General features: G+C 51.9%; 1 protein-coding gene across 7 annotated transcripts in view; it reads left to right on the top strand.

The window, feature by feature from the left end:
- LOC118219059 (neuron navigator 3-like) overlaps positions 1-21,037 on the top strand; it is a 133,785-nt gene that overhangs the window by 107,962 nt on the left and 4,786 nt on the right. For 4 of the 7 annotated variants that reach the window (XM_035401887.1, XM_035401884.1, XM_035401883.1 and 1 more), the window contains 18 exons: positions 5,897-6,023; positions 6,233-6,506; positions 7,114-7,729; positions 8,303-8,743; positions 9,549-9,590; positions 9,939-10,096; positions 10,281-10,472; positions 10,697-10,749; positions 11,099-11,122; positions 11,822-11,845; positions 12,321-12,398; positions 13,393-13,476; positions 14,649-14,760; positions 15,630-15,751; positions 16,720-16,743; positions 17,993-18,165; positions 19,630-19,783; positions 20,694-20,984. In XM_035401887.1, the coding sequence (XP_035257778.1) occupies positions 5,897-6,023; positions 6,233-6,506; positions 7,114-7,729; positions 8,303-8,743; positions 9,549-9,590; positions 9,939-10,096; positions 10,281-10,472; positions 10,697-10,749; positions 11,099-11,122; positions 11,822-11,845; positions 12,321-12,398; positions 13,393-13,476; positions 14,649-14,760; positions 15,630-15,751; positions 16,720-16,743; positions 17,993-18,165; positions 19,630-19,783; positions 20,694-20,984 (2,989 nt within the window). The remainder of the gene's footprint in view (positions 1-5,896; positions 6,024-6,232; positions 6,507-7,113; positions 7,730-8,302; positions 8,744-9,548; positions 9,591-9,938; positions 10,097-10,280; positions 10,473-10,696; positions 10,750-11,098; positions 11,123-11,821; positions 11,846-12,320; positions 12,399-13,392; positions 13,477-14,648; positions 14,761-15,629; positions 15,752-16,719; positions 16,744-17,992; positions 18,166-19,629; positions 19,784-20,693; positions 20,985-21,037) is intronic. The other 3 variants (XM_035401890.1, XM_035401886.1, XM_035401885.1) reach the window with 2 other exon arrangements.

Below are 21,037 nucleotides of genomic sequence, written 5' to 3'. Positions count from 1 at the left end.
TTGACAGTGGCCGATTGCTGCACCTGAGCCCTGGGCGTGGGGGGAGGGGTATTCCAGCCCCTGTGGCATTTAATCAGCTGAGGAAGGAATTAATCCACCATTCCATAACACACCACCGCCAGCATTTCATGCACTTCACTCAGCTCTCGCCCAGCTTCACTGACGCTCACTCTCCTCCTCTGAATGGACGGCATTCATCTGCCAGGACTAGCACAGCTCTTTATCCTCCTGCTTGTGATGTAACGGCCCAGTTCCGGAATTTGGCAGGAGCCAGAATTCCGTAAAATAGCCCCTCAAGACATTTGTCTCCTTTGACAGAACTTCTCACAGCTGTTACTGTGCCCTGCCAAAATGCCGCCTCCCCTTTGGAAGAAATGTTCGGTGGATTTTTGTCGTTCTGATGAGACGTTAAATCAGATGTCCCGCATTCATCCCAAGGTATTTGTTGTAAAGACTAGGGGCGTTAGCTCTGGTGTCTTGGCACGGTTCCCCCCAAAAAAGTGGCTCTAAATCTGGCCTAATCGTATCCCCTCATCTTGATTGCCACACACCCTTTTATATTCCCTATGAGGTTCTCTCTGCAGAAGGTAGATAAATAAGAGCATTGAAGGTCTTCTGTTGCCTCTTATGTGGAAGCAAGTATTAACAGAGCAGCCGTGTCAAAAACAATCTATTTAAAGATGAACTAAGATGCTCTGAGAGTGCACGCATTAAGATCATGGCCGGCAGTTGCAGAAGTCTTAATGACTTTACCAGCGGGCTAATTGCCGTGCAGAAGACTCATCAGAGTGGTGCAATCGAGGAAACGGTCCCGTTCTCGTCTGCTAGCCAGTGCAGCTGCAGTCCTTTTGTTAGCATTGAGGCACTTCATGAGCAACTCCAAATACACCTATTTAGTCATATGCTACATGGCTGAAAGTATGTTGACACCTGACATCCAACATCTCATCCAAAATTATGGGCATTAATTATGGAGTTGGTCCACCCTTTGCTGCTACAACTACCTCCACTCTTCTGGGAAAGCTTTATAGTAGATGTTGGAGCATTGCTGCAGGGATTTGTTTCCATTCAGTCAGAAGAGCATTAGTGAGGTCGGGTTAGGGTTAGGGTTAGGAGTAAAATAACTGGTAAATCAGATGTGTGCCTTCTGGATGTGAGAGGAGAAAGAGATGCTTAACTCAGCTGAAATGGAGGGATGGAGGTGTGTGGAGAATTTATATGTGGAGGAAAATGTGGTCAGCATGTTGAGGTACTCCAGTAGCATGTGGGGTTTTTCTTTTTCATCATCATAATTTAAAACAGGCTTTTAATAGGCCTGCTAGTATCGTCAGGGTAGCCTATCTACCTGTTTATGTGATGATAACTGCGCCAAACGACAGGTAATTTATTTGTTTCACAGTATCCATTGGATGAATGATTCCCCCATCACATAAAACCGTCCATCGTCAAATGTCGTCCGCAGGATGTCTCAGATCCATATCAGCGGGCAGCGACGCCCTAAATCATCAGGACGAGCGTTTGTCAAAGCAAATATCAAAACCAAAGAGCCGGCCTCTATAAATATACCCAGCATGCAGTATGGATGAGCCCTTTCATGCCTGATTTGGCTGGGCTGGTTTTCAGAGTGCAGAAACGAGCTGCTTTCTTCCAGGAGGCCTGCGGTGTCCCCACGAGGGACATGAATTAATAACGCCCCCTACCCCCACCCCCCCCCATCACCACGCACGCGCACACGCACGCACGCACGCACGCACGCACGCACGCACGCACGCACACACGCAAACACACCTTTTTAGCTACATACGTCTCAGACTTCTGTGACCACACCCTTCTCAATGGCTGCGCCCTTTTTCAGTGGTCAGCCACGCCCTTTTTCAGTGGTCTCGCTCTTCTGAGTGATCGCGCCCTTCTCAGCAGAGCTCTGCTGGCAGGGGGTTTAAGGGAAGAGAGGGGGCGAAACAGGGGAAATCCATCCTCATCACTTTTATCGGAGAGCCCAGGGGCTCGTCTCTAATCCGTCTGCACTGGGACGGGGACCTGCCACGCCCCCATATACTGATAACGGGAATTATCGCCTCACTCATGGTCATTATAGAGGACTTTCATACCGACGCAGTCCTCATCCTCACCAAGGTGAAAGAGGCCAGGGTGGAACAGTGTACTATGCATCTCTCTCAGGTATACATAGTAAAAGGTGTTTGGTGGATTTGTTTTATTGGTTGATTGGTAAGGTGTTGAGCTGCTGTTTACTGATGCACTGCAGACCCAATAGCCAGTGACTGTTCTCTGCACATCGTTCACTTTCTCTCTAAAATCCGGTTAGCCAGTCAGCTGATTGGGTGATGGGAGCTTGTGGTAGTGAAGTACAGGATATGTTAAAACCGTGTGTGTGTGTGTGTGTGTGTGTGTGTGAGAGAGAGAGCCCTCTCTCTCTCTCTCCTACAGTATGCATGAGCGAGTGCATCCCTCCTTTCCGCCTGTCATCTCCTCTCCCTCCCAGCAGCTCCCTGTAGTCATCTGTGCTGAAATATAGCGGTGGGGAGGGATGGGGGGGGGGGGGGTGAGGAGGGACGGGGAGGTAGATTGAGGTAGAGACTGGGCGGCGAGTGCGCACGTGTTGAAGGGAAGGGGGGGGGGCAGGCCGGGGGGGGGGGGGCGGTGAGGTAGCGTCTCTCTCTCTCTGCCGACGCCGTCGTGGCTCAGTGCTCACTCAGCTGCGCAGCCCGGCAGGCGTCTGCTGCTCCTCTCGGCCCTCCCCAGACCGCGCCGGACCGTGCCGACAGACTGCAGGAGGTTCGGCTCCACCGTGAGTACACCTGCGGCGTTAGCCTGCCGCGCTGGTTACCCTGACTGCGCTGGTTACCGTGACTGCGCTGCTTTCTGTGTTGAGTTCTATGGTTCCTTTTGTCCTGGGTGGGGTTAAGCCCGGGGCGGCCGGCCGGCCGAACCCATCGAGTCGGTCCGGTGTGGAGCTGCCGGTCCGGTGTGGAGCTGCCGGTCCGGTGTGGAGCTGCCGGTCCGGTGTGGAGCTGCCGGTCCGGTGTGGAGCTGCCGGTCCGGTGTGGAGCTGCCGGTCCGGTGTGGAGCTGCCGGTCCGTGGTCCTCCTGATGAGTAATTATGAGAGCGTTAGGAGGTTGGGCGGCGTTAAATAAGCTTACATCATCTGCAAATCGCATCTTCCGTTTGCTTTTCTTTTCCCAAGCAGTCCTGTTGCTCCATCCGGACAGATTTCACATCTGTTTGAAATAACGCTTTTCGAATGGCGGTCGTGCGAAATGTTTCGATGTCGGCGGTGTGGATTTATATCCGCCCGTGTTTAGCAATGCGCGCTGTAGGAGCGTTTGGAAAGCTGTGAGCGTGTCGAGGTCCTGCAAGAGGTGGTCTGTGCTGCTGCGCTCTCTACCTCTGTGTGTGAGTTAGTTCTGCCTCTGAACTGGAATACGTGCACCGAGTTACGAAGTAATAAATGAATCTGTGGAAAAAGGTGAAATTAAATCACGTTGTCGGAAATGAACTTTACACAACTTGCATGAGATCTTCTATAATCGAGCCTTGGTTTCCTGCCGCTGCTGTGCTGCCGTGGGGGGGGGGGGGGTGCATGCTGGGTGTTTCATGGCAGCACACGGGCTTGAATATTGAATGAGATTATTTCTCACGGCGAACAGAAGCCGCTGCATGCCACTTCACATTTCTGATGGCTGCGCTAGAAGACGGAGCAGTGCTTTAACCCTTCTTTGCGCTGTCTTGGTTCAGAAAATAACCACTTAAGTCTGACAGCGGTTGATCTGACTGCATGGGGGATTCTTACAAGTTTGTTTAATTTTTTTCTTCAGAGTGGACTCGCAGTGCTGGTCCTGTGTTTTTGTGAGATATCGTTTGCAGTGATAGGATCATTAGATTATTAATGCTGCTGCATGTGGCTCCGCCCTCCGAACTCAGAGATCTGGGCGTGTAATAGTGCAGCTGATGGACAGGAGCTCCCCATCCAATACGCGCTGTACGCACTGCGGTTAGGGGCCCATCCCCTGACAGGGCCCTTTCTGGACCATGATCCCAACCCCCCTTCCTCCCCTGTCCCCCCACCCAATTTGTGATCAGTTACCCCCCCCCCCAAAATAAAACCTTCCATAGGCCCCCCCCGATAGGTCAGGGGCGGCCCTGCAGAAGCAGCCAGGAAGGCGGCTCCTGGGTCCCGTCGCTGATGACTCAGACGGCCATTTGGAGACGTGCGCCGATTAAATATTAAACCCCCCCCCGACACGCTGGCTTTTTCACTGGCACCCTTCCACACCAGCAGGGTTTAAATCCCGACCCCTGGGTTTGAGTCCCTTTCAGACACAGTGCATCAGCAAAAAAAAACAAAAAAAAAAAAGTTCTCTCCCTCTGAGGAGCCTGTCCAGTCATTTCTTCTCCCCCTCGTTGATTTCGGGAAAGGCTTTTAAGTCTGAGACGTGATGTGGACACGGGGGGGGGGGGCGGGAGCGACCTTGGAGCCACTGTCAAAACACGACGTCAAAGTCGTGCGATGGAAGGCTGCAGTTGCCAAGGAAACGCAAGGCCGAGCCCGACGGGTCTTTGATTTGAACCCGGCCACGGCGTTGACTGATGCATTCTGGGGAATTCTACACGCTGAGGGAACGCAGGCTCGACAAACCCAGAGACTCAACACAAAAAAATTATAAATAAATCCACCAAAAAACATATTTCCAGACTCAGCAGAAGCATCAGTGGAAAAGGCCCACTGGAGGAGATGATGACTGGACACCGGCTGTTGACTGCCGATCGGAGACAGCGGAGGCGTTTGGAGGACGAAGGTCCTTTCCAAAACACAAACCCAGGGAGACGGTTTGCTTTGACCTGTCAATCACACAGCAAGCGCAGCGGCAATTAAGAGTATAGCCTGGCATAGCCACACTTCTAGTGCTCTATCTCTGAGGTGGTGCCGAACGTGTACTTCAAAGGGCATCTTCTGTGAGAGCTGGGTGATGAGTAATAACAGACTGTGTTGTATGTGTATTCGGTCCCAATACTTTGAACAGTGCCCCCGATGTGAAGATCGGATTGGACGGGCTCAGTGTGATTGGGAGGGCTCCCCTATTAGGTCAGTGTGCCGTGATTTACTCCGATGTCTGTGCTCTGAGATGCTCCCGCACGCTGCTCCCACGATGCAGTGCACCGCCAGTGCTGGGGAGTGTAGAGCTGTGTGCCTGTTGTGTTTGACCGTTCACCCTTCCCTCTGTATGAATTATGGCTGTTTAGGGGAAGATTTGCTCTGGCCCGTCTCAGAGAGTCCGTAGGGTTCACCGGTCCCGTTGCAGGCTGGGGCGCGGCGTCCGCACCCTCTGTGAATTTCGGCGGGGGTGGGGGGGGGGAAACGCAGACACACACAGGATCTGTTTCAGCTCTAGAACAATGCGGCTGGGTTCCAGGCTCCGGGGGGGGGGGGGGGGGGGGGTGAGAACATTTGGGGAAGGTTTTAAAGGTTACCGACGTCGTATTAAATTATGGGCCCCACCGCTGTGCCCCCCCCCCCCCCCCCCCCCCCCGCCTGCGGTCTCGGTTAGAACACTGCCGGTTACCCCGGGATACCCGCCCGGCCTCAGACCAACCCTCGCGCTTTTGACAGGGTGTCATTTTTTTTAAAAACATGATAAATGAGAGTGAGGCTCATTCCTTGGCTCTCGGGCTCGTGTTTTTACAATATCATTCCCAAAAAGAGCCGCTTCCTTCTGAGGGAGCTGATCAAGTCTGGCCTGATGCTGAGTGGTAACAGTGCATGTTCTCTTAAAACTTTTAAAGCCTTCAGTTTAAAGAAGTAGAACTCTGCGTTGCTGTTCCAGTGTGAAACCTCTCTCTCTCTCTCTCCCTCTCTCCCTCCCTCCCTCCCTCACACAGTTGTGATGACAGTAGCTCTGTGAGCAGTGGGCTCAGTGACACACTGGACAACATCAGCACGGATGACCTGAACACACCTTCCTACTCCAGGACCTCAGCCTCACACCGCAAGAATAAGGAATCCAAGGTATGTTCCATGTGTGTGTGTGTGTGTGTGTGTGTGTGTATGAGTGTGTGTGTGCGTGAGAGAGCGAGAGAGAGCAGCATGTTGTCTCCTTCATTTACACAAGTTTTTAGCAGACCTGGTTTTTTGTTTCCTTTTATGGTTTGAGAAGTCATGTGTGTTTTTTCTAACGTGTGTGTGTCTGCCTGTGTGCATGTGTGTGTCTCCTCCAGACGGATGCTCATAAGCACTCAGGCCATGACAGTGGTAGCTGGGGTAGATCAGAGAAAGTAGAGGACGGTCTGGATGCTAACATGGACCCCGGCCACAGGAAACCTTCCTCCTCCTCCTCTTCCTCCCCTGCGCACTATGAGGACCCCGACAGGACGGGGCGCACCACGGGCCTCCCCGTGTCCCAAACGGGCTCCTGGAGGAGGGACATGACCGCGCAGGTGGGCATCACGCCCCCCAGGACCAAAGGCGCCTCCGGAACCATCAAAACCCCCGGTACACACCCCCTCTATCACCGACACCCCCCCAACACACCCCCTCTATCACCGACACCCAGCTAACACACCCCCTCTATCACCAACACCCCCCCAACACCCCTCCGCTAAGCCCAGGGAGATAGACCAGAGGGATACTGCATACATTTATCAGCCACATACACACACACTTGCCTCTCTGACACACATACACACACACGCCTCTCTCACACACACACACACACACACACACACACACACACTCAGGCATCTGACTGTATCCGGGTAGAGCACCGTACATTTCAGACTTCAGGTTAAAATGCTGGGTCAGGTGGACCGAGTGTGCTCGGGAGGAGTTTCCTTCCAGGTCAGGAGTGTGGGTCCTTGAGTTTGAGCCTGTCCTACATTCTCAGTATTTGGCTGGGATCAGAGGGGCTCTTTAATTCTGCTGAGCGCTCTGAGAAGGTGCCCCCCACTTCGGCAGATGCGTGTATTGGCAGAGAGCCTCTCTGCAGCCCTGCGGTGATTTATAGATCAGTGGAGCCGTTAGCGCGTTAGCCTCAGAGCTGGCCCGGCGCGGGGCCGGTGAGTCAGCGTGTGTCTTAACGGAGCTCTCCGTGCCCCGGCAGGTAAAACGGACGACGCCAAGGCCTCGGAGAAGGGCAAGGCCCCGCCCAAGGCCCCGCCCCTGCAGCGCTCGCCGTCCGACGCGGGGGCCAAGAGCAGCGGGGACGAGGGCAAGAAGCCGCCGTCGGGCCTGGGCCGGCCCGCCGCCGGGTCCTTCGGCTTCAAGAAGGCGGGAGGCCCGGGCTCGCTGATGACGGCCAGCGGCTCGGCCACCCTGGGCAAGATGCCCAAGGGCGCGGCGACGGGGGGGGCGGGCGCGGGGGGGCGCAAGACCAGCCTGGACGGCGCCCAGGCGCAGGACGACGGCGCCAGGGCCCCCCTGCAGTACCGCTCCCTGCCCCGCCCCGCCAAGTCCTCCAGCAGCGCCGTGACGGGCCGGGGAGGGGGGGCCGCCGGCGGCAGCGGCAAGCCGCTGAAGCGCCGCGACGCGGGCAAGGTGGGCTCCGGACGCTCCAGCCCCGTCGCCCTCAACCAGACCGACAAGGAGAAGGTGGGCGTGGCCGAGCCGGAGGCCTGCCTCTCCACCTCGCCCAAGGCCAGCCCCACCTCCTCCGGCCAATCGGGGCTCAGGCAGCCCGGCTCCAAGTACCCCGACATCGCCTCCCCCACCTTCCGCAGGTGAGAGGGCTTCTGCCCCCGTGCCTTTAGAGAGAGGGACGGTACCAGTAGCCAGACACTGCTGCTTAAATCCATTCCTGCATTTGATTTGTCTTTTCTGACTGCTTTCATTTTTTTAATTTTATCTTTAGTTATGCAGGGTTGGTTGAAGTCCCCGGTGCTTGTGCCCCGTCAGCTTTATTAAAAATTAAAATGCATTTATTTTAGATGCAAATGGCACGCCTGCTTTTGTGTGACACGCATCGCTGTGCTGAGCTTTTCTTTTTGCCGAGAGGCCGAGTCGGCAGAGATGAAATATCTGGCAGCTTAACGGTACTCGAATTAATATTAATGCATGCTAATGTCATCAAAGACTGGAAAACGAGTCTCTGTGCCTGTAACTCCCTCAGCGTCAAAAGAGCCAAAATGGCGGATATTTGTTGCCACTGAATAAATTACACTGTGATTGACTGGGATTATTTTTCCTTTTACAGGATGTGTTATTTTTTGGTTTGGTGGGTGCTGGTTCGTGGCGAGCCATGCGGGGGGGGGAGGAGCGTGTTGTTTATGGGACCTCTCTGCCTCTGTTTCCAGGCTGTTCGGCAGCAAAGCCAGCAGCAAGGCCAGCTCCCCCAGCACGCCGGATTCGGCCAAGTGCCCGTCGGCGCTGGGCAGCCCCCACGGCACCCTGGCGCGGCAGGTGAGCCTGGAGTCGCCCTCCTCCGGGACGGGCAGCCTGGGCAGCGGCGGCGGGGGGCAGAGCGGGGGCAGCAGCCCCCTCTACGGCAGGACGCCCGAGCTGGGCACGGGCGACGCCTCCATGGCCTCCCTGGCCTCCAGCCCCGCCTCCTGCCTGTCGCTGCCCTCGGCGGGCAGCCGGGCGTGGCCCGCCAGCCTGAGCGGCTCGTCGGCCGGGAGCAAGGACACGCTGAGCTGCCAGAGCATGACCAGCCTGCACACCAGCACCGAGTCCATCGACCTGCCCCTCAGCAAGGTCAGCAGGGCCGGGAGCGTCAAGTCCACGCTGTCCGAGGGGTGAGTCTCACTGCGCACGGCCTCACTCGCACGTGTATATACACACATACACACACACACACATATACACATATACACATACACACACGCACACACTCACACACACACACACACACTTAAACACATACACAGACACACACACACACACACACACACACATACACATACACACACGCACACACTCACACACACACACACACACACACTTACACACACGCACACTTACACACACACACACACACTTACACACGCACACACACACCCACACACACACACACACACCCGTGTTTGTGTTCATGTACGTGATTTAAATTGGATGAAAAACTTGTATGATATTAATGTATTCTAACCACGTTTCATTGATATTAACTTTATGAAATTATATAAATTGTGTATTATTAACTCAAGAAAGTGCATGCCCTTGCATTTTTGTATGAGCTGAGGACAAATGATTTTAATAATTTTCCTAAATGTGACCTTCTATTGTACAAAAATCTTCTTGTGACTTTAAATACGAATGTTTAAATTATGCTAACTGCCACTTTTCTGGTTGGTTATTCAAATCCAGATGCGAAATGAAAAGTGATTTGAAGTCGATGCCTTTGTGCAGAGCCAGGCTTCCAGCAGGCTTCACAGCTCTTGTCTTTTCCTCTCTCCGTCAGCAGACGGCCCTAGGGTCGTATTAAAAGCTCAGATAAAATAAAATCAGGTTTAATCTGCTTGTGCAACACGTTAACTCTGTACTCATGATGAAAGGTGTTTGTGTTGTAACTGTTCTTTCTTGCTTGTTTTGTTGTTTTAATAGCATGCCTCTTGACAGAAACACACTCCCCAAAAAGGGATTAAGGTATTATTAACCTTTCAATGTCTCTCCTACCACGTCCCGTTGCCTGTCTTTAATCTTTTACCTGTAACCTCTTTTACCTTTGTACCAGAAGTGCCTTCACATTAGCATGTACTTAACTGATGGGTTGTGATGATGATGATGAGTTCTGCAGTCAAACAGAAGCTGCTGGTGCTTAACAGTGCAGCATAATAATAATAATAATAATAATAACGATGATGATGATGATTATTGTTATTACCAAATGATGGCTAAAGATGACAGCATCACAGAAAAGCATCCCACCATGGCTGCTGAGAATCACAGCACGTTCGGGTAACCATCGCTCCTGCCCCCGCCCTCCCCCCGCAGGTACCCCCCCTCGTCCCGCCAGATGTCCCACGAGGAGGGGAAGGAGTGGCTGCGCTCCCACTCCACGGGGGGGCTGCAGGACACCGGGAGCCAGTCTCTCCTATCGCCATCCGGGACGTCCTGCACCGTCATCGGCAAATACCACTTCTCCAACCTGCGTGAGTCTGATACTAGCACACTGGTCCACCCTGCGTGAGTTTAGCATGTACACACTGTTCCAGTAATACTGCTACTGCAGTCGTTACCGCCCCACTTCCCCCCAGGGCTGTGAGAGTGCAGTCATAGGTCCGTGTGGCGCTGCAGGTGCGCTCTAACCCCCCCCCTCGCTGCCCCCCCCCACAGTGAGCCCCACCAGCCTGTCCCAGTACAGCCTCCCGGCCCCCAGCATGAGCCGGTCCAACAGCATCCCGGCACAGGACTCTGCCCTGGACCTGTACGGGGAGGCCCGCCTGCTGGGGGGCAGCGCCACCTCCCTGGAGGACCGGCCCCGGGGCATCAGCCGCTCCGGATCCTTCCGGGACAGCATGGAGGAGGGTGGGTGCCCTGGGGGGGGTGGGGGGCGGGGGGAGGGCACTTCCGGCTGGAGGGATTAATGTCAAGGGCATTTAAGGTATTGGGGATGATGACAATGTGAGGTTGACCACAGGCAGTGCCGGCACCTGCGTCTGTGGGGTCCTGGACGAGATGTTGAAAATGTGTCCTGGGTTTAAAGTGTAGCTCATCTCTCTGTGCTGTTTGTCCCTTGTCTGTCTCCGTAGTCCATGGATCCTCGCTGTCATTGGTTTCCAGCACGTCCTCTCTCTACTCTGCGGTGAGTCCCCACCGCGTCACGTCTGTGACGTCACAATCTGTGATCATTACGTGTGAGGGGCGGACCTTAAATTGAGAAGTTTTCTTGTTAATTACATCTCCTGACTTTTTCCCCCACAGATTGTTTTTTTTTTGTTTTTTGTTTTTTGAAAATTAGCTGTTCCAATCAGTAAAGTATTTTCTATTTTTAATGATTTTTGATATTAAAATCTGTATATTTAAAACGGTATGTAGCGTTACACTGCCGAATTATAAATACAGTTATCCAGAGAAATAATGAGAAAAGTAGAATTTTGTCGGTGCTAAATTTAGTAGTAATAATAATAATAATAATGATCTCTTTCTCGCAGACGGAAGAGAGGGCCTATTCTGAGGTATGTAATTCCCAGTCATGTTTTATATTTATGACAATAATTTATGCCACGTGTCAGCGATGGCAACGATTTATTGTGTGAACTCGGCAGCATTAAAATCGCTGCTGGGTGAATGAATGTTTTATAATTGCGAAGGTTTTCTGGGCAATAGCTGTGTAAACCTATGTTGCATTGTTTTTTTAATGGCACAGGCTAAAAAAAAATTTTTTTAAACTATCCATTAGAACTTATATTTAACAAAACAGCATCAAGCACCTTTACTTCAACACAGTCATGTGCAAACAGTTGCAAGAATATTTTAATGTCAAAGTTTGCTCTTAATTGTGGCTCTGTGGATGCTCTGTTCATGCAACTTTTGTTCTTCTAAGAGATTTTTCTTCTATATCTTCTTGCATATTATTTTTTTTATTGATTCTTAAATTATTTCCAATGATTTCCGTGCTGTTTCTGTTATTTACAAGCCCCTTGCAATGATGCTGTTTTCCCTGGCACTTTTGTCCAGGGCTGTTGTGCAGATTTCCATGCTATTACTGCCTAATCGCTGAATATTTTCAATGATTTAACCCTAACAAAACCTACTAACAGTGTATTTATTTATTTTTTGCTTGAAATAATCTGTTTAATTCCACCTTTGTTTTCTTGCTGTTTGGATTAAGCATGCAACATAGAGTTCATTCTATTCTTCTCTTTTCAATTAAGGGCCAAACAGTCCAAAATCCCACGGTAATACATCATTTACATTCAAGCTTTTACCACTGCATTTATCCATTTTTGTGATCCACAAACGCATTATTATTAATATCATAAATGTTACCATTTCTGAGCGTTTCTGCTATTGAAGGCTTCTGGCCATCCTGTGATGCTTTTCTCTAACAGAACATTACAGCGTTAAATATGAAGCTGTCTTGACTTGTGAGGGCATAAAGCCCAGCAGAAGTGTTTTGGTTGGACATGCCAATCCCGTTTATATAAGTCAGCATTGTGAGGGCCAGTGACCTGTGTTTTCACTGCGCTGTAAATGCCTTTTATGCTAGAATGGGACCCGTATGGGGGGGGGGGGGATAATTGGGATATAGCAGCTCTAAATGGCCGGGGAGAGGAAGGGGGGGTATTGTGTGCTTCTTCATCTCATTGGTGGGTCCCAGGGCCCAGTAGCGAATGGCAGGAGGGGTGACCCGCCGTCTCTGTGCCCCCACAGCAAATCCGCAAGCTGCGGCGGGAGCTGGACGCCTCGCAGGAGAAGGTGGCCACCCTGACGTCCCAGCTGTCCGCCAACGTGAGTGAGCGACGGCGAGGGGGGGGGGGAGGGAGGGAGAGAGGGCGGGAGGGAGGGAGGGAGGGCGAGAGCGAGTGAGGGAGGGAGGGAGGGAGGGAGAGAGAGGGAGGGAGAGGGTGAGGGAGGGAGGGAGAGATCAGATTAAAGCTCTAAACTTACCGCTGATCACACGCGCGCGTGCACACACTCATTCTCTCTCCCTCTGTCCCTCTCCCTCCCACTCTCTTTTTTGCACTCCCCCTCTTTCTCTCTCTCCCTCCCTTCCTCTTTCTTTCTCTCTCTCTCTCTCTCTCTCTCTCTGTACTCTCTCAGTGAGTTGGGTGGGGTCAGCTCTGACCCCTCCCTCTCTATGTCCACCCGTCTCTGATTATAGTTGAGAGCAGAGGCTGCTGGAGAGCGTGTGAGAGAGTGAGTGTGAGAGCGTGTCTGTGAGAGAGCGTGTCTGTGAGAGAGAGCGTGTCTGTGAGAGAGCATGTCTGTGAGAGAGCCTGTGCATGTGAGGTCCACGGGGAGCAGGCGCAGCTCTCTGGCCGAGTCGCTGGTCTGGCCGGCCCTGAACCGCTACCCCGGAGCCCAGCGGCAGGGGGGCGAGCGGGGGGTCGGGACTGCGCAGACGGGCCCGTCCGGGGCAGTGTGGGGGTCTGCGCAGCCCCGCCCGCAGAGCAGACAGGTAGGGGGGCTGAGCCAGCCAGGGCACCTGAGGGAGAGGGCCACGGGTTCGGAGAGGCACCGTTTAGTCTGGAATGGGAAGCAGTAATGAACCAGACAAGGGTGGAGTGAGTGAGTTTTATGGATTTGTGTTCAATATTTATACTCCTCTGTGTACGAGAGAGCTGCTGTTGGAGACATGCTCAACTCTTGTGTTCTGTAGTTTCAAACCCTGAAGTGAAGGAGATTGGTTTTTAAAAAGCGGATATCTGAAGCGTTTTATAAAGCTCGGGAGTCAGTCGCCACCTGATCGCTGTGTCTGACTCCGCCTCCCGCACTTTGACAGTCTCACCTGGTGGCGGCCTTCGAGAAGAGCCTGTCGAACATGACCGGCCGCCTGCAGAGCCTCACCATGACCGCCGAGCAGAAGGTACGTCGCCAAAACCCCGCCCCCCCCCCCCACCCCCCGCCGCCAGGAAACGCAGGTCACTTCCGCATCCGACCCCTTCAGCTCCCCTACTTCTGCAGCGCGTTACGGTTACCATGGTTACTGTGAAATACGCCAGCCTAACTGCACTTTCCAGAGCGCTTATGAACTTTTCTTTTTTTTTTTTTTAATGTGGGCTGAACTTAATCTGTCCCCATTAATTTGTTCTTTGGGGATTCTGTATCTTCCTGTTGGAGGATAAAGGCTAAGGCTGCTCTTGATGTGTTTTCCGAGTCTTAAGAAGTGAAAACCTGGTCATGAACGCTCGCTTGAGTCCCTGAACGCGCTCAAATGCAGAAGGGGGAGCCTTGGAGAAGGAGAGTTGTTGTTGCAGGCCGAGAGTGGCAGGGCTCGCGTATCTGAGGGGGATTATCATAACTGACCCCGGACAGAATTGCCCTCTGCGCTCTGAAACAAAGATTACTGAAGAGGATGCACGTGCCTGCCCTGCGCTTTTAAAAGGAAGTCATGTCTTATTACTATAAAAAAAAAAAAAGAAAACCTTTGGTAAAAGTGATGAGTTTTGTCAGGTTTAATCCCCGCTAAATTAAACGGAGGCCGTCTTTCCTGGGCCCACCGCGGCGCCCGGCCGACGTTCTTAATTAGAGCTGAAACCCTATCGGGACCCCCGGAACAGCTCCGGCCGGCTGAACTGCACCGCCGCTTCTCTCCGTCTGTCCGTCAGATACAATGAGAGGCAGTGTGACGCACTTTATTTTAAGTAGCTATAGAAAAACTATATGCTCAGCTTTTTGAAATCTGCTCATGGCTTATCGCTGCTGGCTTTCCAGTGGAAGAGCAGCCGCTGACAGTCGTAATTAAAGGTGGATTGGCCCGGTCATGCATGCCAATGAACCTCTCTGTGCTCTCAGGGATTGGCGTATTATTAGTTGTGCTATTTCATGGAATAATGTGCATGTGTGTGTGTCTGTCTGCATGTGTGTGGGTAAGTGTGTGTGCGCGCGTGTGCACATTTGTGTGTGCATGCCTGCATATATATGTATGTGTGTATGTGTGTGTGTGTGTGCATGCATGCATGTGCATGTATATAGATGTATGTGTGTGTGAGACAGAAGCGTGGGCTGCTGTTGACGTGATGGAGTGTGTGCTCTCAGGAGTCTGAGCTGGCTGAGCTGAGGGAGACCATCGAGGGTCTGAAGACCCAGAACACCGACGCCCAGACCGCCATTCAAGTGGCCCTCAACGGCCCCGACCACGTGCACAGAGGTACTGCACTCCGCCAGCGGAGAGGGGGAGAGAGGGAGAGAGGGAGAGGAGGGGAGTGGAGGAGAGAAGAGGGGAGTGGAGAAGAGAGAGGGAGAGGGGGGGGAGAGGAGAGAGGAGAGAGGAGAGAAGAGGGAGAGAAAAGAAGACGAGAGAGCAGGGTAGAGGAGAGGAGGAGAGAGGAGGAAAGAGGATAGAGGAGGGGAGTGGAGGAGAGAGCAGCGGAGAGGAAGAGAGAGAAGGGTAGAGGAGGAGAGAGCAGGGGAGAGGAGAGGCCACTGCTGTCATAAACTTGGGGGGAGGGTGGAATAAGACTCAGTGTTTCCCTGATCTTCCTTCACAGCACATCAACACCACACAAGAAGCGTTTAATTTATTTATTTGTGCAGATGCCCTGATCCAGAGCAAACTCCAGTGGGATTATCCTGGCAATATAAATGTGCTTTGGCTTTGCAGCACAGCCTCAAATGCACTGAAATCACATTGAGCTTTAAATAATAATGGGTGTAAAAATACATGTGTATGAGCATACATTACATGTCCAACAATAGCATTTAAGAGCAATATGCTGGGATCATTCTAATGTCTACTTAGAGCCAAATAATGATATGAAGCCTTGCTCTCTGTGCCTAATGTTGAAGATTATCCTTTAAAGCCTCAATAGGTGCTTCTGAATGCACAAAAGATTTTCCGCATTCTTAGTCATTGCCTCTGTCTGGGACATTGTGTACCATAGCCTGTGAAAATCGAAGTGGAAAGGAAAGTGTGTGTGTGCGCTGTGTGTACTGTGTTTGTTTAAGGGAGTGTGTGTGTGCATCCATGTGTGTGTACCTGTTTAATGCAGTGTGTGTGTGTGTGTGTGCGTTGCTCAGATCTGAGGATCAGGAGACAGCACTCCTCTGACAGCATGTCCAGCATCAACAGCGGCACCAGCCACTCCAGCATCGGCAGTGCCGCCGACGCCGACGCCAAGAAGAAGAAGAAGAAGAGCTGGGTAAGGGGGCGGGGCCTGGGAGGAGCTGTGTGGGAGGGGATCAGGGCAGGGGGCGGGGTCTTGGTAGTGGGACCAGCGTAAGGGGTGACTGGAAGATGGGTCAGAGCCTCCAGTCTCTTCTCACCCTCAAGCGGACATTAATTTGCCCCCTGTGATAAATTCCTGTCACTTGAAGTGCTGTTACTGTTTGTTTAAAATGCAGTTAAAAGAAAGTCTTTAGCCCTGAAGAACCCATGCATATGGATGTATATTTGGTAATGTGCTTATTCGTCATTCATCTATATATACATAGTCTGCAGCTCTGCTCACTCTTGTTGTCCGTGTTGCTTGTAAATGTGTGCCTAAGAGGTTTCTGAGATTGTGGGGGTAAAGTCCCAGATCAGCAAGGAGGCTTACAAATTCAAGCGACTTCCTCTTCCTGGAGCGCCAGAGCAGAGCTTTCACAAAGAAAAAACTCAAATCCCCTTAGTGTTGAATCCCATACAGTTTTTTTGGGGGGGGGGGATTGGGGGGGTGTGGTTTCCAGGGAAAAGGGCTTCTGTCGCTTCAGAAAACCTGAAAAGACCCCAGTTCTGCTGATTCTCTCCAGACACGTGTAGCAGAACTGGGCACAATGAGAGAAATCTGCCTCAGCCTGCTGGTGATGTGCCTGCAACAGAGCCCAGCTAGGGAACAGCATCTTTATCACACATGAGACGGCTGAGGGAAATGAAATCACACACACACACACACACACACAAACAGATACACATGCACACAGGGACACAGCTCAGCATCTGTCCCATTAAAGGAACTAATTGCACAATAATTGCCCTTTTGGAAGTTTAAACAAATTTTTATTTTTATGTTGTGAAATGGCCGAAAGTAATATTACAGGGCTGTGCAGTGACTCCCCCCCCCGCCCCCACTGTGTGCGTTTGACCTGTGGCCGAACGGCATTGTTAATAGTGAGTGTGTTTTACCTTCAGGTGGCCGACTCCATCCCTGCCCAGGTTAGTGGATGTGTGACCCCGCCCCCTCCGGTGGGGCCCACCCAATCCCCCTACCCCCCCCCCCCTCACCCCACCCCCTTTACGCCACGTGCTGCTCTGCAGCTTCAGGCATCTGCATGGCAAGAGCCCCCTGTACCCTTTGACTGGAAGCTTGTATGAAGAGTGCTCCGTTTTAAAAACCCAAAATAAAAGCTGGGACTGAAAGTACATGACTGCTGAGCAGAGCGAGTGAATCAGACCTGCTTACTGCCAGTTACCACAAACAACACAAGGGTACTATCACAGTACACCAGACAGGATCCTGCCTGTTTAAAGTATGTGCTTAATAATAGTACAATTGTATTCCCACTGTTAAGCATATTTTTGGCAGTGTCTTTGTAAAAAAGCGCCATACAAATTGAATTGAATTTATTATATAAATGCACGCACATTATCCTGTAGTAGTTACACAGATACAATTTGGGCACATGTCGAAATTATGTAGTGGTAAGGTTATACTGGTCATTATTTTTTTTTTCAACTGAAAATTGAACCTTGAGTGCACGATCTAAAACGCAAACCTATAGCAAGTGAAGCCATGCTGTATGTGTGGTTCAAACATTTTCATCTTTATAGGCTGTCACCTTGAGCCTCTTCGCTCGTTCTCACTTTCAAGTACTTTTTTACCCATGAGCCTCCTGTGGTTGCTGAAGACTGCTTCTGCCCCCCCGTGTCATTCCCTCAGCAGCTACGTGCAGCTACCCTTGCTTCAGCGTTTAAAATGAATGAGGGATCTAATACCAGGAACTTAGGGCATGTTTGCATTGATGGAAAAGGGGTCTTTGGCCTCTTTGGTCCACCCAATTACTTTCAAACCTTGTTATTTGAACGCTAAGCTGCGGTTGTGCTCGAGTGAGTGAGCTCGGTGGATCACCTGTAATGGATTAGCACCTGCTGCAACAGACGGCGACATCGCTCTGTGAAAGGGTGCCATCTTGTCTGCGATAGATTTTCTACACTGCGCTGAAGAGAAATGTAGGGCTGTAACTTTCTAAAAGAGCGCCTTCAAGGTGTCATTTTTCTTGCTTAAGTTTTCTCCCTCAGCTCCGAGCCTTACGTGGTTGCGTTAGGTTGACTCTGCTTCCCAGACTCCTTTGTGTCCTAGCGCCTTTACTTCCTGCTTGCCGACTCACCCCAGGCTGGCTCCGGATGGACTAACCCCCTGAGCGGGAGAGGGAAACGCAGATTGACGCGGGCCTTTGTCTTGCAGCTGCGGAGCTCCTTCAAGCAGGCCTTCAGCAAGAAGAAGGCCAGCAAGCCGGCGTCCCCGCACTCGGACATCGAGGAGCAGGCGGACTCCTCCCTGCCCTCCTCCCCGAAGCTGCAGCACGCAGCCAGCCAGGGCAGCGTCACCTCCCTCAGACCCTCCCCCTCCAGCATCGAGTGAGTCCAGAGTGCCCGCACACACACACACATGCACACTCACGCACATACACAGAACCACACACATACACGCACACATACACACACACACATGTACACTCACGCACATACACACGCACACACGCACACACACACACACACCACACACACGTGTACATGCTCTCACACATTCACGCACATACACACACCACACGTGTACATGCTCTCACACACACATGTACACTCACGCACATACACAGAACTACACACACATTCACATGCTCTCACACATATGCACACACATGCAGACTCACGCGCATACACACACCACACACACACATGTACATGCACACACACATGTACATGCACACACACACACACACACACACACACGCACACACAGATTGAGATAGGACAGCCTATATACTGTATGCCCACTGCCGTGGCCCAAATATGTTCATTTGTCCTGTTTTTGCTCTGTGCTATAGCTTTGCCCTTTCTGAGTGTTAGTTTTGAGTTAGATCTGTGTGTTTCACCTCTCCCCTGGCTTCGTGTGTCTGCCTGTCTGTCCGTCCGTCCGTCCGTCTGTAGCAAGTGTTTTTGTGATAGCAAGTCCTCTCCAGTCTGGGCGCCCAAGAAAAGGCCAAACGGTCATGTGATCTACAAGCACAGATCTCGGTAACAGGGGTGCGCTGCATGGAGTGTGGAGTGCGTCCCCCTGCCTGTTTGCCCCCCGTCCCCCGTCCCGTCCCTCATATTATTCCCCTTTATCCAGGCTCTAACACTAAAACCTCTCTTAATGATCAAAGAACCCCAAAATCGGTTTTCTCTCAAGTGCGTGTGAGCATTTGTCTGATTGTTCAGGACACAACGATCTGTTATGAAAAAGCAACGTGGCAATATATTAAAAATAGGAGGAATACGTTTTTAAGGTGCAGTGTGTAGAATTTAGTGGCATCTAGCAGCACCATGTATGAAAAGTATATGAATTTTTGTTGCATGCATTAGTCTCGTGTGTAATTCTGTTGTGCTATGCATTTTAATATGTTGCAATAATTTTTGTTACAGATGAATGGGATAACGAATGATTCACTAGTGATGATTGACACACATCAGTATCTTAACGACCTTTAATACTTTGAGTTTTAGCAAGTTGAACTCCAGTGTATCTGATGAATATGTGAAACTTATCTTTCTCTCTCTCGCTCTCTCTATCTCTCCCTCCCCCTCTCTCTCTCTGGCTCCCTCTCTTTCTCTCTCTCTATCTCTCCCTCCCCATCTCTCCCTCTCCCTCTCTCTCTCTCTCCCTCTCCCTCTCTCTCTCTCCCCCGCCCCTCTCTCTCTCTCTCTCTCTCTCTCTCTCTCTCTCTCTCTCTCTCTCTCTCTCACTCCCTCTCTCTCTGGCTCCCTCTCTCTCCCTCTCTCTCTCTCTCTCCCCCCCCCGCCCCCCTCTCCCCCTCCCTCCCCCCCCCTCCCTCTCCCTAGGCTGTGTGAGTGCACGGAGGCCGAGGCGGAGATCATCCTGCAGCTGAAGAACGAGCTGCGGGAGAAGGAGCTGAAGCTGACGGACATCCGGCTGGAGGCCCTAAGCTCCGCCCACCACCTGGACCAGATCCGGGAGGCCATGAACCGCATGCAGGTCAGTCGCCCGCCGCGGATCCCAGCGGCCGCCAACCGCCCTCCTGGCGGCTCCAAAATCCGCCATCACCGTCGTACCGCGTTCACACATCAACCGTACTGTCCCAGCCTTGCACTATGATGTCTCGCCTTCACAGAACTGCACTCATCAAATCTCAGCTGTAACTAGGAGCTTCCATGAACATATGTGCTTTTTTTGTAACTGAAAAATAGACGCTTTATAGTTTCTAGAAATGTCTGTGTGTGGTTATTTGGGTCAGAGTAAAGCCCTTTATTAGTGCTCAGTTGAGAATAGTACTATATGTGAAATACTCAAATTTGAAAGACGACAAAGATGGTACTTGCCGATCATTGTGTACAATTGATTATACATTATTTATTTCATCGCAGTGTTATTTTGCGTCTCGGCAGGTTTTGTAGATTTCTGTGAGTGTTTGAATATGGCAGGTTTCCCGGCATGGCTTCTCGATTTGTCCCTTTGGGGGAAAAAATAAAAAATAAAAAAAACGGGATGTGTGTTCGGTTCGGGGGCGTGAGCAGGAACAGGGGGTTTTAATAACAGGGATTAGGGAGGCCGGGCTCTCACACTGACGCTGTCCCGCCGGGGCCTGGGACCCGAGCGCTCCCACGGAGGGGCACGCCTTCTGCTGTGGGCTTAACAAGAGCCTCATCATAACACTGTGGCACCGGGCAGGCTGCAGAGACAACAGCAGCCCATAATGGCAGGCTTTGGAGAGGAGACAGAGTGCACCCTGGGGGGGGTGGTCTTGTATTATTAGGGATCTGCATAGCATTGAGACTATGGGAAGACTTGTTAATTGTTAATAGCAAGTATCCATATTTGTCCTGCGACAAGTCATGTCATGTGACTTGTGGTGACTGTCGCCCTTGTGGTTCTCACCCCCCCCCAGAATGAGATCGAGCTGCTGAAGGCGGAGAACGACCAGCTCAAATCCACGGGGAGCAGCACCCCCCCACCGCCCGCCCTCGCCAAGAACGCCCGCCCCCCCTCGGAGGCCTCCAGCACCTCCTCCTCCTCCTCGCGCCAGTCCCTGGGCCTATCGCTCAGCAACCTCAACATCACCGACACCATCATGTCCGCGGACATCCTCCTGAACGACGGTTACCAGGGCAACCTGCGCAAGGAGGGGCGGAGCGTCAGGATCGTGGTGTCGAACGCGGACGGCTCGGATAAGACCAAGGTGACCGGCGACGCAGACCGCTCGTTTCTTGCGCTCGTAAATGCGAGCTGTGT

Source organism: Anguilla anguilla, chromosome 19 (assembly GCF_013347855.1).
Source record: "Anguilla anguilla isolate fAngAng1 chromosome 19, fAngAng1.pri, whole genome shotgun sequence".
NCBI classification, from domain to species: Eukaryota; Metazoa; Chordata; class Actinopteri; order Anguilliformes; family Anguillidae; genus Anguilla; species Anguilla anguilla.
This window is presented reverse-complemented; position numbering and strand designations above follow the sequence as displayed.